Source organism: Haplochromis burtoni, unplaced genomic scaffold (genome assembly GCF_018398535.1).
Source record: "Haplochromis burtoni strain Fernald_Lab_line unplaced genomic scaffold, NCSU_Asbu1 Contig_71, whole genome shotgun sequence".
Classification (NCBI taxonomy): Eukaryota; Metazoa; Chordata; class Actinopteri; order Cichliformes; family Cichlidae; genus Haplochromis; species Haplochromis burtoni.
Window position 1 is genome coordinate 1,974,124 of NW_024582432.1, and position 25,291 is coordinate 1,999,414.

General features: G+C 40.3%; 2 protein-coding genes and 1 long non-coding RNA gene across 6 annotated transcripts in view; 1 reads left to right on the forward strand and 2 right to left on the reverse strand.

The window, feature by feature from the left end:
• LOC121814672 (retrovirus-related Pol polyprotein from transposon 412) overlaps nt 1-2,542 on the forward strand; it is an 11,359-nt gene extending 8,817 nt beyond the window's left edge. The window contains exons 2-3 of one of the 2 annotated variants that reach the window (XM_042221666.1): nt 1-1,386; nt 1,963-2,542. In XM_042221666.1, coding sequence (XP_042077600.1) covers nt 1-1,386; nt 1,963-2,527 — 1,951 coding nt within the window. In that variant the 3' untranslated portion in view covers nt 2,528-2,542. The other variant, XM_042221665.1, reaches the window with a different exon arrangement.
• Nucleotides 1-25,291, reverse strand: part of myocd (myocardin) — a 132,762-nt gene that overhangs the window by 50,061 nt on the left and 57,410 nt on the right. For all 3 annotated transcript variants that reach the window (XM_014334021.2, XM_014334025.2, XM_014334024.2), the window contains one exon: nt 21,504-21,704. In XM_014334021.2, the coding sequence (XP_014189507.1) occupies nt 21,504-21,654 (151 nt within the window). In that variant the 5' untranslated portion in view covers nt 21,655-21,704. The remainder of the gene's footprint in view (nt 1-21,503; nt 21,705-25,291) is intronic.
• On the reverse strand, nt 2,726-16,135 carry LOC121814673. The gene is made up of 2 exons (XR_006054504.1): nt 3,653-16,135; nt 2,726-3,025 (listed from the first exon to the last, which is right to left on the reverse strand). It is a non-coding gene; the product is annotated as an uncharacterized LOC121814673 (long non-coding RNA).

Consider the following 25,291-nt stretch of genomic DNA (forward strand, 5'->3'; position numbering starts at 1 on the left):
CAAAACCATGGCCCGCATTAGAAAATATTTTCATTGGCCTGGAGTGCGCTCGGATGTGACACTGTTCTGTAAAAGCTGCCCTCAGTGCCAGAAGTCTTCTCTTAAAATCCCCTCCAGAGCTCCTCTCCAGTCTCTACCAATTATCAGCACTCCATTTGAACGGCTAGGAATGGACATTGTTGGTCCTCTAGAAAGGAGCAAGGCAGGCAACCGTTACATGCTGGTTGTGACAGATTACGCTACAAAGTATCCAGAGGTCTTTCCTTTGAGATCAATAAAAGCCAAAGCAGTCGCCCTCTGTCTCATACAGTTCTTCTCAAGGGTTGGTTTTCCTCGTGAGATTCTTACTGACCGTGGCACTAACTTTATGTCCACTTTGTTGAAGCAGGTGTACCAGCTCCTTGGGATTAAGAGCCTGAGGACAACGCCATACCACCCTCAGACAGATGGCCTAACAGAGCGCTTCAATCAGACTCTGAAACAAATGTTACGCAAATTTGTCAATGAAACTGGTACAGACTGGGATCAGTGGCTGCCCTACCTCCTCTTTGCATATAGAGAAGTACCCCAGGCTTCTACAGGTTTTTCACCTTTCGAACTATTGTATGGCCATGAGGTACGAGGCCCCTTGTCTCTTCTAAGGGAGACTTGGGAGGGTGACCAAGAAAGATCACAGGCTGTCAATGTTGTCTCTTATGTTGTCCAGATGCGGGAACGGTTGGAGAAGATGACGGAGCTGGCCCAAGCCCACAAAGCGGAAGCACAGCAGCACCAGAAGGCCTGGTACGACCAGTCAGCTCGGCAAAGATCCTTCAGTCCTGGTGAGAAGGTGCTGGTGCTTCTTCCAAGTGATGACAGTAAGCTGTTAGCAAAGTGGCAAGGGCCATATGAGATCCAAAAGAAACTTGGACAAACAACCTATAAGGTCGCTATTCCAGATCAGCCCCGCTCCAGCAGAGTACTGCACATTAACCTGCTTAAGGAATGGGTGGAGAGACCAAAAGCAGATGTCTTTCTGATCCGGGAGGTTTCGGAGGAGGAGGAAGTGGATGATCAGTATCTGCCAAAACCCACTCCTCAGGACCTGGATCTCAACCATCTTCCTGAGGAAAGACAGGCTCAGGTGAGAAACCTGTGTAAATTAGATGTGTTCAGTGAAAATCCTGGTAGAACGGACATTGTGGAACATGACATTGTGTTGAAAGATGGAGCTTCTGTGAGGAGAATGAGTTACAGGATACCTGAGCGTCTACTGATCCCGTTGAAAGAGGAGATCGACCTGATGTTGTCACTAGGAATCATTGAAGCCTCGAAGAGCGAGTGGTGCCACCCGGTGGTCCTGGTGCCAAAGAAGGATGGCAGTATCCGTTTCTGCATAGACTTCAGGTACCTGAATGCAATATCACAATTTGATTCATATCCAACTCCCCGCATTGATGACATGGTTGAGCGCCTTGGGAAGGCCAGATACCTGACAACAATAGACCTCTGCAAGGGTTATTGGCAGGTACCACTGACTAAGCGCTCAAAAGAGCTGACTGCTTTCCGGACCCCGTGGGGCTTGTTCCAGTTTAAAGTCATGCCCTTTGGACTGCATGGTGCCCCGGCAACATTCCAGAGACTGATGGACCAGATACTGTCTGACATGTCTGATTTTGCTGCAGCCTACCTTGATGACATAGTGATTTTTAGTTCTACCTGGGAAGAACACCTGAAACACCTGGAGAAGGTATTGGGGCGTCTTCAGTCTGCAGGGTTGACTGTTAATCCAGCTAAGTGTGCCATTGCCAAGGCTGAAACTGAGTACCTTGGGTTTGTGATTGGAAATGGAGTAATAAAACCTCAAGTCAATAAGGTCACCGCCATAGAATCCTGTCCCTTGCCAGAGACCAGAAAACAGCTGAGATCATTTTTAGGTATGGCAGGATTCTATCATCGGTTTATCCCTCATTTCTCCGCCAGGGCAGCTCTTCTGACGGATCTGACTGGTGCCCGAAGTCCCAATAAGATCACCTGGACAGAGGAGGCTAAGATGGCTTTTCAGGACCTACGACAATCTCTGAGTAAGAGCCCAGTCTTGCACAGCCCTGATTTTGAGAGAAATTTCATTCTTCAGACTGATGCCTCAGAGAGAGGATTGGGAGCTGTTCTGTTACAGGGACCGCCTGGAGAGCGTCATCCAGTGGCCTTCATCAGCCGCAAGCTGTTTCCGAGGGAAGTGCGATACTCAACCATCGAGAAGGAGGGACTTGCCATCAAATGGGCCCTGGACTCCTTTAGGTATTATCTTCTCGGACGGGAGTTCATATTGGAAACAGACCACAAGGCTCTTCAATGGATAGAGAGAATGAAGGACACAAATGGAAGGATCACGCGATGGTACCTTGCAATCCAGCCATTCCGGTTCACCATCAACCACATCCCCGGCAAGGATAACTGCACTGCAGACTGTCTCTCTCGCTGTCCCAGGGAGAGATCTGAAGAGGGGGAGTGTGTGATGGCTGCACTTACAGCCACACAGTGGTAATACTCACCATGTTAGTGTAGAGGCTTATAAGTAACATTGCATTCACATTTCTTTCTTTAAATATAGGAATTTATTTACAGGACAATAAATAACTGGTTTTGGTTTAGAGTTAATTCACATATCCACATAACACTGCATTCTAAAATAAGTGCGCACATTTTAGTTTACACTGTTATGTATGATTAATTTTTTGTTTTCTGAGTTACCTTAGTTGCAGCTGTTCCAGTCCCTTGATTAAGGAGCCAAGAGGTGGAAAAGGGGCGGAGCGAGCTTTAAAGGAAGACTACAAATTGGTTCACGCCATAACTCAGGACCATGGGGGGGAATTGGAGTTCATTATGTTTGGTTTAGTTAGGTTTTGTGTGTTTTACCCCTTCTCCTGTTTTTGTGGGCTGATCAGCCACTATTTAAGTTTCCCCTTTGTCTCATTAAGTTAGGTCAGTTTGTATGAATTATCAGTTGTGTTGTCAACTTTGAGTAGAGTTTTGTTATTTTGACCTTGTAACAGCCACTATGGTGTGGTGTCCCTTTAAGACACCCAAGTCGAGGGTTGATGGTGTCATCAGTGTGTGCCACTGGTCTCTCTGCTCTCTCTCTCTGTGATGGTGTGGACATGTGCTTGCACGCTAGTACATGAGGAGGGACGGATTTTATGTTTTACCTCTCCAGACACCTTTGTTTGCAACGTTATGGGTTGTACAAACACTGTGCGCTATGTTTGTTAAGCTGCAGCCATTCAACCGGGCTTATATGGTTGATGAAGAGAAGGTATATTAAAGAACACACTGTGGAATCCCCAACGCCAGCGTGAGTGTGTATTCTTTTGGCTACCCTGCTAAGTGTTTTGCCGCCTCCTCTCAACCACTAAACGCAACCCAACGTTACAAAATGGCGCCCGAACATCTTCTCTTGGACCTCAGTATGCAGTATCTTCGAGCAGTTGATGATTGGTACATAAAAAGGTACGACGCGGCAAAGTGGCTGTCCGCCATGTTTGCGCGAACGGACCAGGCTGGCCTGGACGAGGACGTCCCCAACGCCAGCGTGAGTGTGTATTCTTTTGGCTACCCTGCTAAGTGTTTTGCCGCCTCCTCTCAACCACTAAACGCAACCCGACGTTACAACCTCTTTTATGGGCCCAAGATTTTGATTCTTTTTGCATGAGTTAACCAATTATGTTTTTTGGGTTAAATAAAAAAATCATTTTTTTGGATTTTAACCTGTGCCTAAGTTTCCTTCACTGCTCGGTCCATCACACAGACATATACAGAAAAACAATATGTACACGTACTTGCATTTACAAATACGAATATATATGTAAATACACACACGTATGTGCTCAGACAAAACAAATGACATGAAATGACAATTATTAAGTCTGAAATGGAGGAAGAAGTATAACATACTTATTAATCCCTACCCCATGCTCAACATTCTATTGAATCCCACTATTCATTGTTACCCCTAATTCCCATCATCACTTACCCCACACAATAAACAAGGAGGACATGTGTAAACATAGCTACAGTGACAGATATAATTTAGATACAATTTAGCATAGTTATATATATACAATGGGTGATCAACTTTATCAGTTTCATATTCTTCCAAAAGCAGTTTTCAAAACATCTTTATGAACTAATGCTTGAACATTAGCTTGTATATGCTTTATGTGAGGTTTCTAGCACATTTTGTTGTCTATTATCGCACCCAGAAATTTTGTATGAGAAACTTGCTGTACTTCAACATTATTTATTAACAATTTTGCTCCAGCATCTTTTTTTACAATTTCCAAATAACATAAATGTAGTTTTTTTTTCTTTCAAATTTAGTGATAACTTGTTACTGACCCCTGTGGAACTCCACAAACAGTCCAGGCACTCTGATTGATATTCACCAATCTTCACAAATTGCTGCCTGTCTGTCAAATAACTCCTTACCCACTCTAGCACCACTCCTCTAATGCCACAGTACTCCAGTTTATCAAGTAATATTTTATGATTAATTGTGTCAAAAGCTTTTTTTTAGGTCAATGAAAACACCAACTGTGCATTGTCTCTGATCTATATTGTTGGTGATATTTTCAATTAGTTCCATTAATGCCATGGATGTTGATCTATTTGGTCTGAAAACATACTGACTGTCCATTATTATTTTATGTTTATCTATAAATTTGTCAAGTCTATTAATGAAAACTTTTTCCAGTATATGGGGTATGTCATGAGATGTCCTGTTTTTTTCCTATTTCGGTCCTTGTGATTTTTCAGTTTATTCTGTGTTCCAACTCAACACTGGTTTTATCGTCTTAATCATAAATGCACAAACTCCTAATGGAGACAAACAGTGCAAGAGCAGACAACAGTCTGATAACACCTCTGAAGGTGACAGCTGTCTAAAGAGCCTCTGTTTGGTGGAAACAGATGCCTATCTTAACCTCTTAGGGTTGTGCGTATGAATTCACACACATGCAGACATCATCACATATGCAGACACCCGTCATCTGTGCTCTATACTTGCGTGCGATGTGAGACACTTGCTGCCGTGCTGACAAGGAGGACTTTCAACCTCTGCATACTTTACACAAACCTGCAAACTGTCCTCTTCATCAGCTTGACTGACAGCTCAGAAATGCTTGGGTTTCTTGACGTGTTCTAAGTTGCAATTGGTCAGATAAACAACTCTCAGAAGCAGACAGCATGCATCTTGTAAGGCAAGGAAATAGAAGACAGCAAGTGAGTTCTGCAGACAGACCACTGGCTTTATCTGTCTTTGTGTGTCCATTCCATTAGTCAGGCCATTAGTGAAACAGATAACAAGAACCTTCCTTTCTTTCTCTCCGAGTGAATGTTTTTTCTGACTTTTTCCTTTCATTAGAAAATACAACATTTACTTTTTCAGTCTTGTTTGTTAATTAAAAAATGTATTTCTAAAAAAATAATACTACCTTGACATTTAACACACAGGAACAGGCAGACAAGCAAAGTCAACTCTTCTATTGGCAAAAAGTAGTCAGACTGAATGTATCAAGTGTGACCTCGTATTGTACTGCAGGATTTGGCTGCACAATGACTGGGAACGTGATGCTTGGCAACTCTTATCATTCCTGTCTGTCAAACACAGGAATACTCACAGCCTGTGGGGACGGCTGCCCGAAATTCTCTGGAGAGGTCTGCTGTTGGCTCAGACTCTGCAGGTTAGAGATCTCACAAGAGAGAGGACGGCAGAGGAACTGAATGGGGTACTTTATTATTGTTGATTTTAGTTAAAGAATTACACCTGTCCATGACTGAATAAAACATAATGTACAGGTACAGTGATGAATGATACATTTTAGTAGAGACAGGAGGTAAAAAGTACTCTAACCTGACCAGCTGTGATTGTTTGTCCATGAATTAGAGAACAGGACAAATAGCAGAGATGCTTTTGATGTTGAGATGTTGAAACACGAGTACACAATCTTTTCAGTTTTTAGCATGATTTTTATGACATATCAGTACAGAAGGTCACCGATTCACAGAGGGAAATGCTGCATCAGCTTCAGAAAGATGATACTTCCTGCACTTTTTCTCTTCTTATATCAGCACTGATGTGGCAGTTTTGGGTGCAATACTGAGGGGTGACACCTATTGTTCAGGAGAACACTACAGGTCAGCTTCCCCCACGACTTGGCCCCGGATAAGCAGAAGAAAATTGATGAATGGATGGCGACTTCTGGGCGAAGGCTACGGACAGTGTGAAATGAAAGGTGGAACCATAAATGCTGGCAATATTACTGCTAAAGCTTATAAACTGTCAGATAGGATGGGATGTACAAGGAGAAACAGGGAAAAGGTGCACACAGTTGGACTATATGCTATAAAACATGGCAAAGCTAAAAGAATCTGGAGATTTTAAGGTGGTAGCAGGGGAGGATGTAGTGAGGTGCCACCAAATAGAATCAGTAGTAATGAGGAGGGTCATCAGAGTGAACGCAAGAGGCAAGGATCAAATGGCAAAGGCTGTTAGGGAGTAGTTAAGACAGACACTGCTTGGTAGCGATTAATTGCTAGACATCCACTGCAGAAAAAATGATGATGGTGATGGCTAGAAATGTGCTTAAATGGTACATGTACCATCTAAGACAATGCACGTATAGTTTGAGGAAAGTACATTTTCATGTTCCAGTATTGCCAGCCTTCACAGTTTGACCTCATTCCTCTCTTCAGATTAGAAGTAAAATCTCTAGTTCATTATTTCACAGTAAAGCCAACTGACATAAAGCTTAGTATCATTTAACAGTCATCTATATCAAAGCATATAAACAGTGGATCAAAACTCAGATACCTGTTCCAGCGCCCATTTCATTTTAATTAAATTTCCAAGGTGTGTTAAAAAGGAAGCACAGTGTACATAAACAGGAAATTATGAAATTTGATTGCTGTTCTGAGCACTAATCGAAGAAAATATATATTAAATAGTTGCCAGACAACTGGCTCAGGTAAAAATCTAAATATGAATGTTAGTATTTCGTCAGGTGAAACCTTTAAAAATATGACCCTCAGTGCCATGTTGCATTTGGCATAAGCAACATTTATAACAAAAGGAAGAATCTGAGCAATGCATAGTGAAGCTTATTAATCCCAACACTGACCACTTTCACAGTGAGCAGTATTGGGATGAATCATCCCAATGTGGGTGAGTCACAGTGAGTGAGACCTGATTTAGACTTCTGCTGGAAATCTACATCATAACTTACAATGGCTTGGAAGTTTACGGCATAGATTTCCAGCATGCTTAAGTCAGATTAGTCCTTTGGTACAGCACGTCAAAGTGTTTTGAGCCTGAAAAAAGGAAAATGGTTGGAGGATGGGGCAAGACCAAAACTATTGCACCTGTATCAATGAACTTTTTTGAAATGATTGCTTCAAAGGTAGGACCGTTCACAGTCAGCTGCAGTCTTCAAAGGAACTTTGTTGCATCAAGACACCAATAAAATGGCAGTAATATTGAGTTAGCCTGCTATCAGCCTGCTTTCAGTTTGTGAATGAATGTGGTCAAGTTGACAATCACATGTAATCTGTGTGTGATAACATGACTAACTAAATCAGCAAAATTGCAAATTTGTTGCCTTCTGTTGAAACTCATATTCTATAGAAATCCACGGTAGCTAGTTACATTCAGAGTCGACAGAACATCATAGTTTCCTCCAGAGATAGTGACACAGTTGCTGTAGGAAGACGACTTAATTACAAAATGACATAGGTGTGATTGCCTAGTACACATGATGTTGAGGGTTTTTTCATGCTCAACCACTGGGTGGCCACCTCTGGATCAACAGTTACAAATTCAATGCAATTATATTGCAGCTGCATATTTTTCCAGGTCACAAAGATGGTTGCCATCCTAGTTTTACTCTAGTGTGACAGAACCATTAGATAATTACAGACAGAATGGTTGAATTCTTAAAGTATCCCTCGTCAATATGTTTTGTACAAAGGGCACAGGTACTCTCCATTCCACGTTCAGCACCAAATGATAAAAAAATTTAGACTAGGTGATACATAATGGAAACTATCAGATAGCATTTTTGAGTAAAAAAAAAAGGATAAAATTTGCCTAAACTAAAAATAAATCCTTGAGGTTTTAAGTGTTAATGCCATTTATGCCAAAATGTGGTGGATTAGAGTAAATGCTTTGACAAAAAGATTCTAAAAATTCCTTTTTATGCTGTTAGGATGTAACTTTTAGCTTCTATTCAAGTAGTTATTTTAGTAACAATAGAACAATGTATAAAAAAGATGGATATATAAATCCATAGCACTCAAAATGACGTTGTTACATTTACAAGAGTCTAACTTGTAATTTGAACAAAAAATGTTTCTATGGTCAACGTAACTAAATCATGCAGGATCTGCATGAAATTAATTTATTAATTTATTCTTGTCGAGTTGGACTGAACTGCAGAAAAGAAGTTGATAAGCTGGAATAACAGAACTGCATAATCCTAAAATCCTTTCCATTATTTTTTATGTTCATTTAAATAATAATTTTTTAAGTGTAGTTTGCGAAGTCCTATTCCAAAGCCTCAAGTTGAGCATTTCCACTGTCACCATTGTTAAAGTCATGAGTGAGGTGCAAATTTGATTAAGAAACTGAGGGACTCTGCACACTCATAAGGTTCCAGTCACACAGGCTTATACTGGTCGGACACTCCCTGGCAAGCTCTGGTCAAAGACGGTGCCGCACCAAAAACCTCCTTGTTATTTCTTTGGTCGCTAGCAGATTACTTCACTCACACATTATATTGCATGGAAGATGCCAGGCTGAATCTGAATGCCTAAAAAAAAAGGGAAAAAAAAGGGAGGTTTTGGAGGAGCCTGGTCAAAGTCTGGACTTAAATATAATTAAAATTCTTTGGCATTACCTTAAATGGATGATTTAAAAACAACCAATGGGACTGAATTAAACAATTCTACAAAGAGTGGGCAAAATTCCTTCACAGCGATGTAAAAGATTCATTGAAATTATTACAAATGATTGATTGCAGTTCTTGCTGCCAAGACTGGCATGGTCCGATTGCCATCTTAATGGACCAAAGTTGCTTTGAAGACGACAAGTGGTGGTGGCGGATGTGGCCTTTGAAGCAACTGTTTCATAGGCAACAATATTGCAAGATTGCATATGGTAGCAATAATTTTGGTAATGCTGCAGTTGTGACTGTAGCATTACCACTGAAACAATACTTCAAGGCAATACTGTGAAGAAACTTTCAACCCTGAAAAGTGGAGCTAGTGTCACTAAAGCTAATACTTTGACATTGTAAAAGCTCTGAAAACATAATTTCTCAGTCGGCTTGTCACTGTGACTACTAGGATCCAACACCAGTAAAAGAGCCCCTCCAACAAAAATATCTGGCTCTCCGACATAAGCTAAAGTTTCAAGTTCTTGTTTACATAAAAACTTACACAAGCTTATGTTACGACCCGGCTCAAAGGCCGCAACGTAAAAAAAAAGAAGAGAGATGAATACCAGAGTGTTAGTGAGACGAGGTTTCATCTTAAAATGGCTGGTGCCACCAAGGCAAAGACAAGTGAGCTCCCCAGGAAGCTTGCCTCAGGTGTGCTTTTATTCACAGCTGACTAGGTGTGGCCAATTAGCACCAGCTGAACACATTGAGATGATTAGGGGCTGCAGAGGGACGTAACACTTATGCACAAACGTACTGCTGATTAAAATGTACATACACTGGCTATAATACAATAGCTCATGTATATCCCAATAAACATGACCTCTTCAAATCTAATACTGCCTACTCTCTAGTTTCACAGTGTAACACAATCATATCACATCACAATCGATATATAATCAAAGATATATTAACATACACTGCAGTACCTTAGTCAGGTTAATCATAAAAATGTGATCAACATACATGGAAAACAAGGAGTCCCAAGCCAAGTCTAAAGATCCAAGACATTACAGAATTCATTGGTGAGATTGCCAAACGTCTCAACTTTAGCCTTGTCTGTCCAAAGGCCACCAAGAGATATGAGTGACATGGAATGAAGGAGGTATACCTTCATACACAGCAATCCATGTGGATAGGTAAGTGGTATCGTCCTCACAGATCCAATCTAACCACTTGCAAATAATTGTACAGACAGTCTGCCTTAAAGATTCGATTTTCGAAAGAAATCTGATTTGGCAGCAAAGCCCAAATGTGTTTAACCTCTGTCAAACTTAATCTTTCTGTCATGTTTCTGTTTGGCAGTTGCACTTTGCAGTTTTGAGTCTTCTAGCTCTACGAAACAAAAGACTTAACAGAAATATGCTGTTTGACAAAACATTTGTTTCTCCATATTTTATTTGTAACACCTGTTGAACATTTGCCATCTGACATAAATCTTAAATTCAAAACTGAACAACCTAAAAAACCCACTCTTCAGCTTAAGATCTTTGTGGCCTCAAAGAAGAAAAGAACTCACATTCAAACAAGCCCACATACTGAGAGAGAAGTTGTAAAGTAAATTGCATTGTAATTTATGGAAAATTAGCTTTTTATATGGAGATTCTTCGCTGTCCATCAACACACTCAGAATTATGGCATATGTATTCTTAGTAAGCCTGTGAATCACTCTGTTCATTAAAAGGAATCCTTTAGATTTTTTAAATGTTTTTACTCCGATTTGAGTCAATGTTGCAGTGTCCATTGGGCTGTATTCTGGGAGAGCACAATGTGTTTCTATCATCCACAGCATGACCTTAATCACAACCAGGTGCCGCACATTCAAATTAACATATGGTTCTAACTTTCCTCCTATTTTGACAAATGCATACCTGGGTTGCTGACTAGTAAAACCATAAAATGAATTCTTCTTTTTTATTATTCACAACACAAGGATGGCGGGGAAAGCAAGGTGGAACAGAGCTGAGAATGATTTCACCTTGCATGCAACCCTCCTCTGCTCGTGTTGTGCACCTTAATACATGACTGTGATCACAGTTATTAGAAGCAGGACCTTTTGTACTTGGCTGATCCAAAATCTTTTTTTCTATTTATTCATAATTTGGGGTTATAAGTTACATTTGTAGTGGGCATTAACAGTCTAGAAGAAAGACTTTAATGTGATATTTTCATGATCTGCGACTGCAGTTAAACAGATGGATTCGTATGTTCAACAAAAACAAACCTACAGTCTACATTTTTGCACTTGAGGACTGCAAATATCACTGAGAGGTGAAAGGTTTGCATGTCAATACAGGGATGTGGCATCAGTGCAATGTACATAGCAGGTTCCTATTCATCAATCTTCCATACTATAGTGGGCACAATAGGTTTAAGTTTTAAGTAAGTAGCTTTTCTACCAGTTCCCATCAGTTAAAGGAATATACAAAGTCTTTGTTTACTCACAAACCTGGGCAAGACAGTTATATCTAGTATGTTCCATACTAAGACAGGAGGGTTAAGTTCCGAGTCCCATAACACCTCAAGCCCTAAACATAATTCACTGTTCACCAGTTATAGTCCTGAAGTCTTGAGTCCCAAGCCATGATAGTTAGACAACATCAGCCTGAAGAGTAATGCAACAAAGTTGCCAGATCAAGACAGTGTAGAGTCTTGAAGCACAGTTCAAGGCAAATAAGGCAAAGCAGTCCAGTCTCGAGTTACAAAGCAAGCTAAGGTGGTTGGATTCTGTTTAGATCCTGTTTGGACCATGCTGACATAATCACACCTTGACGCCCTAAAATCCACAAATGGGAGTGTGGAAAAATCCCAGTAGATTAACAGTTTCTGAAAAACTCAGACCAGCCTGCCTGGAACCAACAATGATGCCACATATGTCACTTGAATCATCTTTCTTCCCTATTCTGATGCTTGGATTGAACTTGTCCATGTCTTGCCCATGTCTACATCTCTAAATGCAATAATTTAATGCACTTTGACTGGACGATTAGATATCTGCATTATCAAATATATATTAGGTGTACCTAATAACATGGGAGACGAGTGTATATAGTTATAGCAAGAGCCAAGTTCAATGTTAAGACAAGTCAAGAAAGTCCAGTCCCAGTCAAGACAGTTACATCCAGAGTCACATCCAACATCAGAGGAATTACAGGAATGATCTATTTTACATTAATACGGCAATGTTACCTCTTCACCTCTGTCACAGACATTTGGCAACATGTTTGTTTATGGGTGAGAGGATGTGAATAGTTCCCCATTTGCCATGACTTCATACAGAAAAGGTAGTAACAGTCCAGGTAAATGGTTTGTGTCTGCACCTTTCAAGCAAAAAGTTATCATTGTACAGTAGTCACAATAGACACAGACTAGCAACCACTGATTAGAGGAATCACAGAGAGTTAGTTGGACAAATTTCTATATGTAGCTTTCTGTTGTTGTTGTTTGTCATTTACATTTTCTCTGGTCTTGTGCTTGCTTGACCAAAGCATTACAGGATGTTTTTATTTCTTGTCACAGTTGTGAGAGACCAGAACTTCTTTTCCTCCAGTTTACTTTAGGAAGGTGAAACCCCATCTACTGGATCTTTAAAAAATGTGCACAGCCATTAATACACAGATGCAATTTCTCTCATCCAAAGACACATGGTAATATCCTAAACCTGGTATCCACAGGTCCCTCAGAAAAACACTGTATCTACATTTGGCAAACAAGCGCTTCCTTTCAGTATTGTGTTGCTGTCTTTCTGCATGCTGTGAGTGATGTCGGTCCTCATTTGTGGACTTGTGGGCCAACACCCAACCATGAAACTAATGTGAACCCCAATTGAACCTGGGATAATCTGCTGTTGCATGGTCATCGCAGGTCAGCAAACTGTTGCCCCAGCTTTGTTTAGCTCCTAATTTTCCCTTATATCTACAGCAAATGTAATGAGTGCACATTTACAATTAACGCCTTAATTCAAAATTTAGCCCAGTAAAATAAATCTAAATTCTGAAAGCCAAGAGGAATGGAGCAAATGCTCAATCTTGTCCATTTTATCCACACTAATTAGTCTGTACTTTAGTCTTGTAATGATTAGTTTTGTAAATTTTCTTTCAAAGTGAGAAAGCGATCAGAAGGGTTTGGCTTTTTTACTGTTGAGGTGCAATTCTGTTCATGCCTAACAGACTGTCAGGCTGGGGGTCATCTTACATTAAAATCAGAAACCCATGTGGCAGCTTTAAACTGCCAATGAAAGCAGTAGAAGATGACTAACAGCCCCTGGAAGTGCTGATGATGACAGACGCATGTGGATAAAATTATAGGATGGACTAAGATATTTCCTTTATTGATATTTATACCAGGGTGTCCAACTGTGTTATTAAAGGGTTTGAGGGCAAAGGGGTTGTGAAAACCATTAAAACACTTCCCTGAAGTTAAAGAGGTCCTTCGGGAATACATGGCACTTTCACTAATATGAATGTAGTACATGTGATCGATATCTGAGAACGATCCCTTCCTTGCATCCTTTCTCTCGAGTCTGGAATGCCCTCCTGTTCTCGCATCTAAGCCGTGAGCCGGATCAGAGCTGTATATTGTGTTACTGTTTTCATTTCTACCACATGGATTTCTAGCCTTGGTAAAAATTCACCACCCAAAGCTCTTGTATCCACAATACAACACCTGGAAAAAGAAACTCTTCATTAATCTCCACAGCCCCTAAAAATCTGTGGTTTTAAAGCACTCCTTTTTCCAACCCACATGTGAAGCGGCACAGCGGCTGGTCGGCAGAGCCTTTGTTTTAGAATAACTCTGGGTTATTTTCAGGTCATTGTGGCTGAGTGGTTTCTTAATTGAATTTCTAAGCGTTTTGTTTAATATGCCACCGTTAAGAGCTTTAAAAATAGCTCAGTGGATGCAATGACCTAATCTTTTCCGGATTTTTGGAGAGATAGATAATCCTGGATGGTCTTTATCACTCCTGCTAACAGCTGATGAATGAGTAATTACAGAGAACCAGCGATTAGATCAGTATCAGTGTTGTTCTTCATTTAAGAGTGCTAAATCATGTGGTGTTGCACTGATTACTTATATCTCTATAATGCAGTTTTATAGGACGCTTTCCCTCTCTTACTTGGTGTACTGTGTTACCATATCCTTATAAATTCAAGCAAAGCTTTTAAAGATTTGGACCGAAACAGCCTGGTATCTGTGCCGACTGATGATCGAGGGCACTCTTTTAATTGCTTGCTTTCATGAAGACTAACAAATAATGAAAACTTTGAATAGAATTTTCTGAGGTAAGCCCTTTAATTCCTTCTATATTACATTTGTCCTTACTCATATCCACAGCGCATATTAGTGACAATCACGGAAAGTTTAATAGCCGCCCAGCTGAGTTTTTGTTTCCAGTGGACAGTAGCTTCAAATCTGAAAATCCTTTTCATAATACTAGGAGCCATGAAATCATAATAACATCTATCCTCCCTCTCGAAAACTGTCCAAATGTGAGTCGGCCAATGAGATTACACAATATCGTTTCTCTTGCTGCCTAAATATGGAACCACTGTGTTTTTGATGTTCAATAAACAATCATATTAAATGTTTGTGTGGAAGATGCAAATGAATCAATCATCTTTTGATAAATCATTTAGGAATACGTTCAGATACATTGCAGCCATTAATTTAAATTAATTTTCATAATTTAGATTTGATATGAATCTTTTTTTGTTCACAAGATTTCAGTTCAATTTTATTCATATGGCGCCAAATCACAACAACAGGGTCGGCTTTAGCTCAGGAGGCAGTGCAGCTCATCTACTAAATCTACATCTCAGAAAGTTGGTGGTTCAATTCCTGGCAGCTCCAACTCCGATGGATGCTCCCTGCTTCATCCACTGCAGTGTGAATATTCAACAGAAAAGCACAGCAAAAGTGTAGAGGTGAGTGGTTTATATTGAGTGCTTAGCAGCAGAACCAGTCCATTTACTGTCCAGTAAGGGAACTAAACCTATACTGCTAATCAGATTCCACAACAAAAGACTTCCAACCATGTCAAATTTAATCATTTCATTATGGTTGTGCTGTATAACAGTTATTTTCAGTTTGTGTTGTGTATGAAGTACGATACAGTGCTTCCTTGCTTTTTGTAGGTAGAGTAGTTCTTTACTGTGATATTGCAAATAAAAGGGTGTTTTTATTAAAACAAGGTTGATATCAGGACACATACCATTGTTTCACCATGTCATAGCCCTACTTCGGATTTTATGGCTCATAACCAAAACCCCTGTAGAGAATATGAATGAGGTTCTCAGTCATCCAGGTCATCGTAGTCTAAGGAGCTTGGAAAGAAAAGCATCTGGACTTCTTTAAGTTTCTTGAAGACGTTTCACCTCTCAGCCAAGAAGCTTCTTCAGTTCTAGGAGCAACTGGTGGAGAGTCCCACCCCAAGAGGGGACACTCCCCTAAGACGGTCATGGACCCCTCTATTCTTTTTGGGTCCTCGCCCTCAGTTGTGGTATAGCACGTTGCCTACAAATGGGAAGGTCAGTGGATTCCTGACTCTTCCAGCTGTATACCAAAGTATCCTATTGCCCCTCATGCATCCACACAAGTTTGTAGCAAAACACATGACATTAAACAACACCTTACACAATTACATTTGTTCCCTAAACATACATTCCTGGCAGCAGAAAAAAAGCCGTGAAAGCAACACTTTTATAAATAAAAAGAAACTTATCAGCAAAACTATTTACATAATGATCAAATGCATTGCTGCATTAACTTTTATTTGGAATTTGGTCTCTGCCAAAAGAAGGCCAAATGTCAATGTTGTTATTTTCGTTGGCATTTTTAGTTCTGCTTTGTTCGCCACCAACTTTTAAAAGCAGGCCCTGTTTAACATTTGAGTTTTCCCGGATCCACTGCTTGCATGAAGAGTGATAATTCTGGGATAATAATGGGTGAACACTTCATGTAGCCATAAAACCCATTGTTAATATAGCAGTAATGATTCTAGCACTTTGTAACTAACCAGAGGAATGATGTGCGCTCGAGTGTCCTGAGAACAGCTAGTTTGTCATCAAGCATCATAGAATGGTAAATGGCCTGTATTTATATAGCGCTTTACTAGTCCCTAAGGACCCCAAAGCGCTTTACATTTCCAGTCATCCACACATTCACACACTGGTGATGGCAGCTATATTGTAGCCACAGCCACCCTGGGGCGCACTGACAGAGGCGAGGCTGCCGGACACTGGCGCCTCCGGGCCCTCTGACCACCACCAGTAGGCAACGGGTGAAGTGTCATGCCCAAGGATACAACGACCGAGACTGTACAAGCCGGGGCTCGAACCGGCAACCTTCTGATTACAAGGCGAACTCCCAACTCTTGAGCCACGATATGCCATAATTCTAAATACAGTGATGTGTTGGTTAATCACTTGTCAGGGATTGAGGGTAGCACAAAGACACACACTCACAAAGACATCACCATGAAAGCTAACAAGGCCACGTTTCACTTCACTGGAAGAGCACTGTGACTAAGAGCTGCCCGCTCTCCACACAAGGGTCTGCCATCTCTCTACACTACAACAGCCGTGCCTGTATTTATATAAGCTGCAAAGCAATTTTAACTGTACATTCCAGATAGGTGAACAGCGCTTGGCTCAGGAAGATGGATATTTCAAAGCTTGCAAAGAAAAAATTTTTTAACGGTCAATGTCCAGTCAGAAAACTTGGCACAAAGAGGTGCAACAAAAGTAACTGAGATGTATTTATGCGTCTGAGCTCACAGAACCCTGGTACACCTTTCCATACGTTGTACTGTAGTACAACTAAATATGAAACCAATTACAAACTTGGGTCGGCACTACAAACACAGTCAATTCAGGGGGGTGTTCTTTTTATTTATCATTCTCCTTGAATACAAGCATTTATTTCATAATCTCCTTTTTGGTTTTTCATCACGTCACACAGACTGGTTTGATAAATAATAAATGTGTTTACAGCCCGTGCAAACTGAGGTAATATTTGCCCACAGAAAATGTTCTATCCATCAACTGATTCTTGTTTCGGGGCCTGTTGCTCTCGGCTTTGCTCACATGATAAATGAACATCTGAGTAATTTCACGGATGAATTAGGAGCTAGAAACAATAGCAGAAAAAAATGCATCGGCACACATTCCACCTGTTGCCTAATGTAAAAAAGAAAAGAAAGAAATGCTGGTTTTTGTTATGGTGTTGATGTTTCATGCTGATGGTGGTTAAGATAGAAAGTCTGGCAGAGCTGCAGAAAATGCTTTTGATAATGAGAATAGAAAGGCAAACATTTCTTGTCTCCCTCAAACCAGAGTGCAATTAACAGAACATGGAGCTCTTATCATGTCTCCGCTAATGTCCGTTCATTACAATCACTTCAAACCTTTGTGTCTGCTAACCTAAAAGTTCAAACTTTTACCTGCCGGCATGGGGTTTGCATGATTGTCTATAATCAGAAAAAAAGCTAATTTTCTCTGATGAAAATGATTCAGTCAGTTTAAGGGCACAGCACTACAAAAACAAGCTAGCAGAGCAGGGCTGATGTTTAACTGCGTGAAATGATGAAGTGTCGGGCTGATCATGTCTATCAGCATCACTGACTAATCTCCTCCAGATGAGAGTAATCTGTGTAACTCTGGCCACCATCAAATCAGTGTGGAATCCACTCAGCTTTCAGGGAAGAAGGTGCCGCACGAACAATCCAGACTGGAGCAATAACAGTTGTTTTTTTTACTGCAGGTGTTTGAGACTCTCGAGCTGCCAAAGAACCCTCTTACCCAGTCGGACCTCTCCTCAACTCTTACCTCACTAAATGAAAAGAGTGGTGCCCAGATTTGTATCAGACAGATCTGTGTTTTCATATTAGACCCGGTGAAGAATTACAGCCGTGCCGGGGCCACCTTTGACTGAGGAAACACACTGCTGCTAGCAAAGAAGACTGGTGAAGTCTGACTGCATGTTTGCTTAGAATGAGCATGCAGGAATTTATCTACAAGGGTACAAACCAATTCTCAAATGCACTTTCTGAGAAACTACATGAATGTGAAAACATGAAGCCAAAAGGAACACTGCCCATTCTACAAGGAGCGAGCCTTCGAAGTGTAAGTGGGCAGCAGTACAGTAGTAACACCTCTAATGGCAAACTTGTGTTAACAATGCCATCATGTGGACTCTTACACATCTTTGTAAGCAGTGGACACTGATGCCTTAGTGTTAACACAAATGCAACTGAGCAAAAAAACATCAGGGCAACTGCAAGTTTCAATCTTGCAGTTTCTAAAAGAGGCAATTTATTTCCAAGTTACTGTTTTATCTGACACAAACACACACACACACACACACACACATGCGTGCACACGCAGGTGCCAGTTTTGTGTGGGCACACTATAAATTTCATCTTCTTGGAATGAGAAGAAATATCATCCCATCCTCCACGTTGGTTTGCCACTCCTTACTCACAGCTGTAGTTAGTTTTCCGTAGTGGGAAATGACAAGGCCAGATCCTGGAAGTGTAGCATCAGCTATACTTCCATTCACAAGGACAGAAGCCAGATAGCAAATCATTCATTCAAGTCGAACGTGTACCATGTTTTTGACATGCACCACTCGTAGCTGTAATGAGCCTTCCTAGTGGGGAGAGACAAAATACTACAGCTGCATTTTTCTTGGATCTGCACATTATTGTCACTCCCCACTCGCTGCCGTGGTGAGTTTCCCTTGTGGGGAGTGATGAGGTAAGAGTCTACAAACTAAATATCAGTCTACGTTCAGCAACTGAGTCTGCACATCACGGTCACTCCCCACCGACTGCTGGACTGAGCTTTCCTTGTAGGGAGGCAAAACTGAACATTTTTTACATTTATAACTTTAAAATGTATATTTTACTCACAACATAAACAGATTTAGACATGTAGACTATTGCAGTGCTAAAACCAATTTTGCTTTGATAATGCAAACTTTCTAGATATTACACATAGTCCAGTAGATTACTGTAGCTGAGTCTGGGTGGTTACAATTTAAATTTTTAGACTATTCTTACTCAGCCAGGTTTTCAAGCGTATGTTACAATGTGACAGCATGAACAGCTCTTTGATGTTCTATCAGTGCAGGCTAAAATAAAACTGGTAAATTATTTATCTATTCATTTTCTTCCTTAAAAGTTGTCATATCAGTAGAACATCACATAACCTACAGTTTTGACTTTTATTGTGTGTTTGTCTCCTGAGTCGTATTTTCACAATAAAAATGACACAATATGCTTTTTTTGTTTTGTATTAAAAAATAAAATCCTTGATTATGAGTATTTAGTTATTTTTTATTCACTTCTTTCATTTATTTGAGGAGAAGTTTTAACATTTGTTCCCTGCTGGGCCTGAGCTTTATGGCAGAAGTAAGACCAACTATTGAATTTAGGTTTTAAGTCAAGAAGAGGTTCAAAAGAATCCATTATCAACACTGGCAAGAACTTACAATTAGTTAATGTCTAATTAATCTTCTCATCTCAATACATTTGACGCAGATCCTTTGCATGTAAATGCTTAAAAATGTGGATTGTCTAATTTAAACATTGTTATTGGGCTAAAAGCCCGACTTTCAGTCACAGTGCTAAAATGAAAACATTATACACGCCTCCTGAGCTCATTATTAGGATTGACTAGGATCTTGTGTCTACTGCACTCGTACTGTGTAAATGAAAAAGGGGCCATTATGCCAGTGACAGTCTTATCACTCATTTGCGTTTGTCATCTGGTCTTTGGCAGGAGCACGAGGAGCAACGGTTCGGGCTCCTCGCTTGTTTTGCTTCTCTTGTTCCTCCCGTCTACCGGCTGACTTGAAGAATAAGGGAATAAAATGAATGGGTGAATTTGAGGAGATTCCAGTTTCTGTTCATCTCCCTCTTCAATTACTTCACTCCCACGCCACCCATGACATCATGGAAAACTTTGCAGGGTCTAGCAGTTTGAAGTGAAATGCTGCGCTGCTCTCACTATTTTGAGAGATGGCAGGAATAGTTCCGTCTAAAAATACCAACCTAAATCATAAGATTCCTCAGGCACTTTCACCTTCAGCCCTGTGATGTGAGCGACATATACACCAGCTTGATCTGGGCTGAGAACATATTTAATCATTAGTTCCTAAAATATTCAAATAACCTTGTTTTGATTTGGCCTGGAGGATTGTTCTGAGGATGTGACTGGCATACTTAACCTTTTCACCTGATTATTGACTTTATTGTTAATATTAATATTATATTACTTTTGTAGGCACTAATAGAAAAATGGTGCTAAAGAAATGACAAAAAAAACAAAACCAAAACCCTAAACATAATAGAATACAGTAAAAAAAAATCGAATCAAATCACTACAATTAGAATAAATCTATTAAATTACTTCACAGACACTCCAAACTGTTTCTGCTCGAGCATGCTTTGCCCTATGCCACTTTTGGACCGTGCATACACAACCCACTGTAACGGTTTGACTTGTTTGCAGAGTTGCATGCTGTTGCTCATACAGGATATATCAATTTTTATAGCTACTCACCTCTACATACACAATAGCCGTATGATTTTCTTTGCTTATCTCTGCTTAGCTTCATTGAGTGCTGTGTAGCATTATCCAGGGAAACTAGGATACTTGAAACTAAAAGTCAAATTCCATTTATGGGAAACGTGCTTGGGAAGTAAAAACAAGATTCAGATTTTAATCTGGATAGACACTAGAGATTTATTTATTTATTTATTTTGTGAACAACAAATAGTTCATTCAAACAAAAGTTTAAAAACTGCTTGTTGAGAATGTTTGGAAATGTTTTAAAATAATCAGAATATTATATTGAGACATATCATTTTTCAGCTTTTAGGAAGATTTTCGTGCAAGCCCTTGAAACTGTCATTTCAGCTTAAGTGCTTTTTTGTATATCACAAAAATTTTAAAATGAGCCCTGCCCAATACAACCTACCCAAAAAATCATAAACAAAGACAAGAAAATCTCTCATTTGAAACGACTACAACAACAGAAGATCACATGTTCACATAGGAGGCCAAATCTCAGAGTGCAAAAATAAGATTTCAACCTAAAACTGCAGCAGTGAAGAACAGAATCAACCGTCATTACTTAAAAAAAGATAGACACAAATCAAGCATATAACAGCATTTGAACAGTCAGTTTAGTTTGATGGACAGGGTTATTTAATGTGGATAACATTAAGGTAGTTAACCCTTTAATGCCTTAACCATGGAATAATTGTCAGAAAATTCAAATTTTTTTGAAAATTGATCATTAATTAATCAGATTTTAAGTTCCACACATGACTTTTAGTTTGTATCACCTTTGCTACATCTTTTTAAAAAAGTTTAAAAATGTATTGTACAATTTATTTAGGTTTTCAGGGGGGAAAATCACACTGATGATATAGAAAACTCACAAAAAGTGTATGTGTCAAATATGATATACTAGGACTTAAGTCGCTAAAGAGCAAAGGATTTCAAATGGAAAGAAAGGGCTCACCATTCTTGCTTTCTCTTGATTGTATGTGTTTCTTCAACACGTGGTTTGTCCTCTCCTTGTCTCCATGAAGCTGCATGGCCCGCTGCAGCTGTCCAGGACACCGTCTGTCTTCTGGACCGTTGTGGACCTCAGAGCTTTTCACTGCATTCATGGCTCACACTTCATTCCCCAGTAGATGACATCTCTTCTCGGGTCACCTCCCTTTTGAAGAGAAAAAGACACAATGAAAACTCATAGTCTGTGCACATCATAATAAAAACACTTGACTTTGTCGCTGCCACCTCAGTCAGCTGTAACAGCTAAAGGAGCTCAGTTAATTGAGTTTGAACGAGCACGAAAGACACAGCAAACAGCCATTTGAGTGTTTGCGTTTGAAAACTCCTCCGTGGTGCCGAGAACTGGACTCAAGCCATGTTAGTGTTTGAAGAATACAACAGCAGTTCCAGATTTTGCATTGTTTTTTTTGGGTTTTTTTCAGAGGTCCATTTCGGATCAGGCAGACAGCAGAGCGTGTGTTTGTTTACAGAACTTTAAGCCCACTTTTAGCCTCATGGACGCAGCCCTCCATCAGCTGCTGCTCTTGCCAACTTATCAATTTACGCAGTGTACAAAGAGCAGACCTTCTTACCTCGTGAACAAATATTAAACACATCTACAATGTGGATTCAGTAGCTTAGAGAGCCCCCACAAAGTGTCAATGTGAAAAATGAGCCTCACTCAGGTCTTAGACAAGCCAAGCTCCGTGCGCCCTGTCTGCGCTCTTCATACTACATCGTCTCCCGAGGGCACCACCATAGGGCACTGCAAACATCTGCATCTCTGTTTTCTTTAATAAGTTGTGTTTGGAGAACTGCTCATACCATGCTTATGGGACAATAAAACCCTCATATGTATGCATGTGCTGTACAAATAGCAAGCTTTAGAAAAGGCTCTTTCATCTGGCTAGAGTATTGTCAAGGCTGACAGTTACACAATCTTTGCTAAAATAAATGCAAATTTTTAAAACGTTGAATAGAGGAAGTGCAGGTAAATGAAGCAAAGTTAAATAGAATGGAAATGAGAAAGTCACTTCATCGACTTCAACCACACTGATGCACAAGCTGCATGAGAGCAAAGCTAGAAAAATGGGATCAAATACCATGGTCACTGCCTCCGATAAATGACTCTCATATGCATGGTCGGCTGTTTGCCTTACCCAAGGAGGTTGGTTGCTGCAACTTAATCAAACTTTAACCCTGCCTTCCTAAAAAGCATATAGGAAACAACAAAAATTTAACATGAAGTCTAATATTAGAAGGAAACATAATATTTCCTCTGACTGCATATCATTCTTTACAAAATAACTGTTGTAACCGATGTAACAGCAGAGTTCAGCTACTCTCAAGGTTAAACACGGTCAAGGCGCTTGGTCCTGAGACAAAGACTGTATATAAAAGATGGACTTGGCAGCTGTAAAAGTCTTTCACATTTGTGTGAGTATGAGAAACATGCCGATCACAGTGTACGCCCTCCCTTTAACCTTTTACATAGTTATAAAATGACCATCATGATTGAATGAAATGTACTGAGGTCACAAACCAAGGGAGCTAAGGACTTCTGTTCCCATAGACTTCTAAACAGCCCGACTGCAATAACAGGATCAACGCCTGCTGATTTTTCGAATGAGTGCAGCTTTGAGGCACTTGCTTATTGGCTTCTTTTTTAAGACCCAGAAACTACATTCATCTTTTGAGCATGTAGTTTATGAGATGAGCTCCAGCACATTCACTCCTCACAGTAATTCAGGTATGCTGGACCTTACTACATTCATCTTTAAGAAATCAGCCACATTAAAAGCACTGAGAGGTTAAGTGATTAACATTGATCATCCTGATACAACTGCAATGCTCTGCTGGGAATCCCTTGAGTCTGACAGAGTGCCGCATTTTCCTCTTGCAGGACAGAGAATTTGAGCATATTTTCAACCATGCTTCTTCTGTAAAATCTCAAAAACGGATGCTCTGGTGGTATTCTGGGGCTTGATTCACCTCTTCTAAGAAATAGCTTTAAAGACACTGCATCTCCTCAGACGATATCTTGACAAATAGATTATGTGTGGCGTGCTTAAAAGAACAAAAAAGGTTGCACACTGTACTGCACATAAACACCAGCCAGAGAAAACAATAACAAACCCATGCATTTAACTCAGAAACAAGGCAACAGTTACAGTAAATCATAGTCGGGTAAAAGGCTGGGACTCCTCCGTGGAGCTTCAGGAGGAACCTCTTTAATGAACGCTTAACTGATGGGCTTGGCTTAAAAGCCCACCCAGATGCAGATAGGGTCCACTCTGACAATTTATACCACAGTGACAACCCCTACTGGGAATAGACAGAGATAGACAAAGGAAAATAAAAGACAAAGACAAAGAGTGGACAACAATGACAGCCACATTCACCTCCATGATGGATAGTAGTGCATACTGTAACAAGTTATCAGTAAATCTAGTTTTTAAAGAATATCTGAAGAAAAATGCCTGTTTACCAGAAGGCTTTAATGGAAATGTGTGGATGAAACAAAGGAAAGCAGGTCTTCAAAAGAACCAGGTTATAATCTGATGCTATCTAGCACATGGTGGCCTGTATCTCTGTGTCAACACAATATGAGCCAAGACACGTGGCACTTGGAGCTCCATTAAGATGAGCCGATAGCAGGTCACACTTGTCAGTTGTTCTCTTTTCAATTCCTTCATACCTAAGACTTGTTGCAAGTATTATCTGCCCTTCTCTCTAATGACTTATAGATTGAGGAAGGACTGGAAGGGTGAATTGCCAGTCGTGTCTTTTCCTTGGTGAGATGTACATCTTTATTACCAGCCAGTGTTTAGTTTATTGGTCACAGAATCTGCTTGCGTGATGTCCCAGTTAAAAACACCATGTCGTAGATTTTACCAGTGATGTGAGGGAGATACAAATATAAACAAACTGGAACAAACAGAAGGTGAAGGGAAAACACTATTAGAATATTTAGGCCCACTTTTAGGCAGAGTAGCTGTAAACTTACTATGAGTAATATCGTATCATGTGCAAATTTATCAAGAATAAGTAGGTTCAAGGCACACATAAAACGGGGCCAACTGCTGCGACCGGTTGGGGTGAGAGAAGAAAGACAGGATAAGACATGCTGTGGAAGAGAGACAGAGATTAATAACAAGTATAACTCAGTGAAGAGAGGTCTGTTAACACATAGTGAGTGAAAAGGGTGAGTGAAGAAGAAAACCTCGATGCATCATGGGAATCCCCCAGCAGCCTACACCTATTGCAGCAAAACTAAGGGAGGATTCAGGGTCACCTGGTCCAGCCCTAACTATATGCTTTAGCAAAAAGGAAAGTTTAAGCCTAATCTTAAAGTAGAGATAGTGTCTGTCTCCTCGAATCCAAACTGGAAGCTGGTTCCACAGAAGAGGGGCCTGAAAACTGAAGGCTCTCCCTCCCATTCTACTTTTAAATACTCTAGGAACAACAAGTAGGCCTGCAGAGCGAGAGCGAAGTGCTCTAAAGGGTGATCTGGTACTACAAGGTCATTAAGATAAGATGGGGCCTGATTATTTAAGACCTTGTATGTGAGGAGCAGGATTTTGAATTCAATTCTGGATTTAACAGGAAGCCAATGAAGGGAAGCCAAAACAGGAGAAATCGGCCCTCTCTTTCTAGTCCCTGTCAGGACTCTTGCTGGAATGAAAGATGAATGTAGCCATCATGATATCACCTGTTAGTTAGTGACGTCCCATTGATTGTGAATCCTTGAAC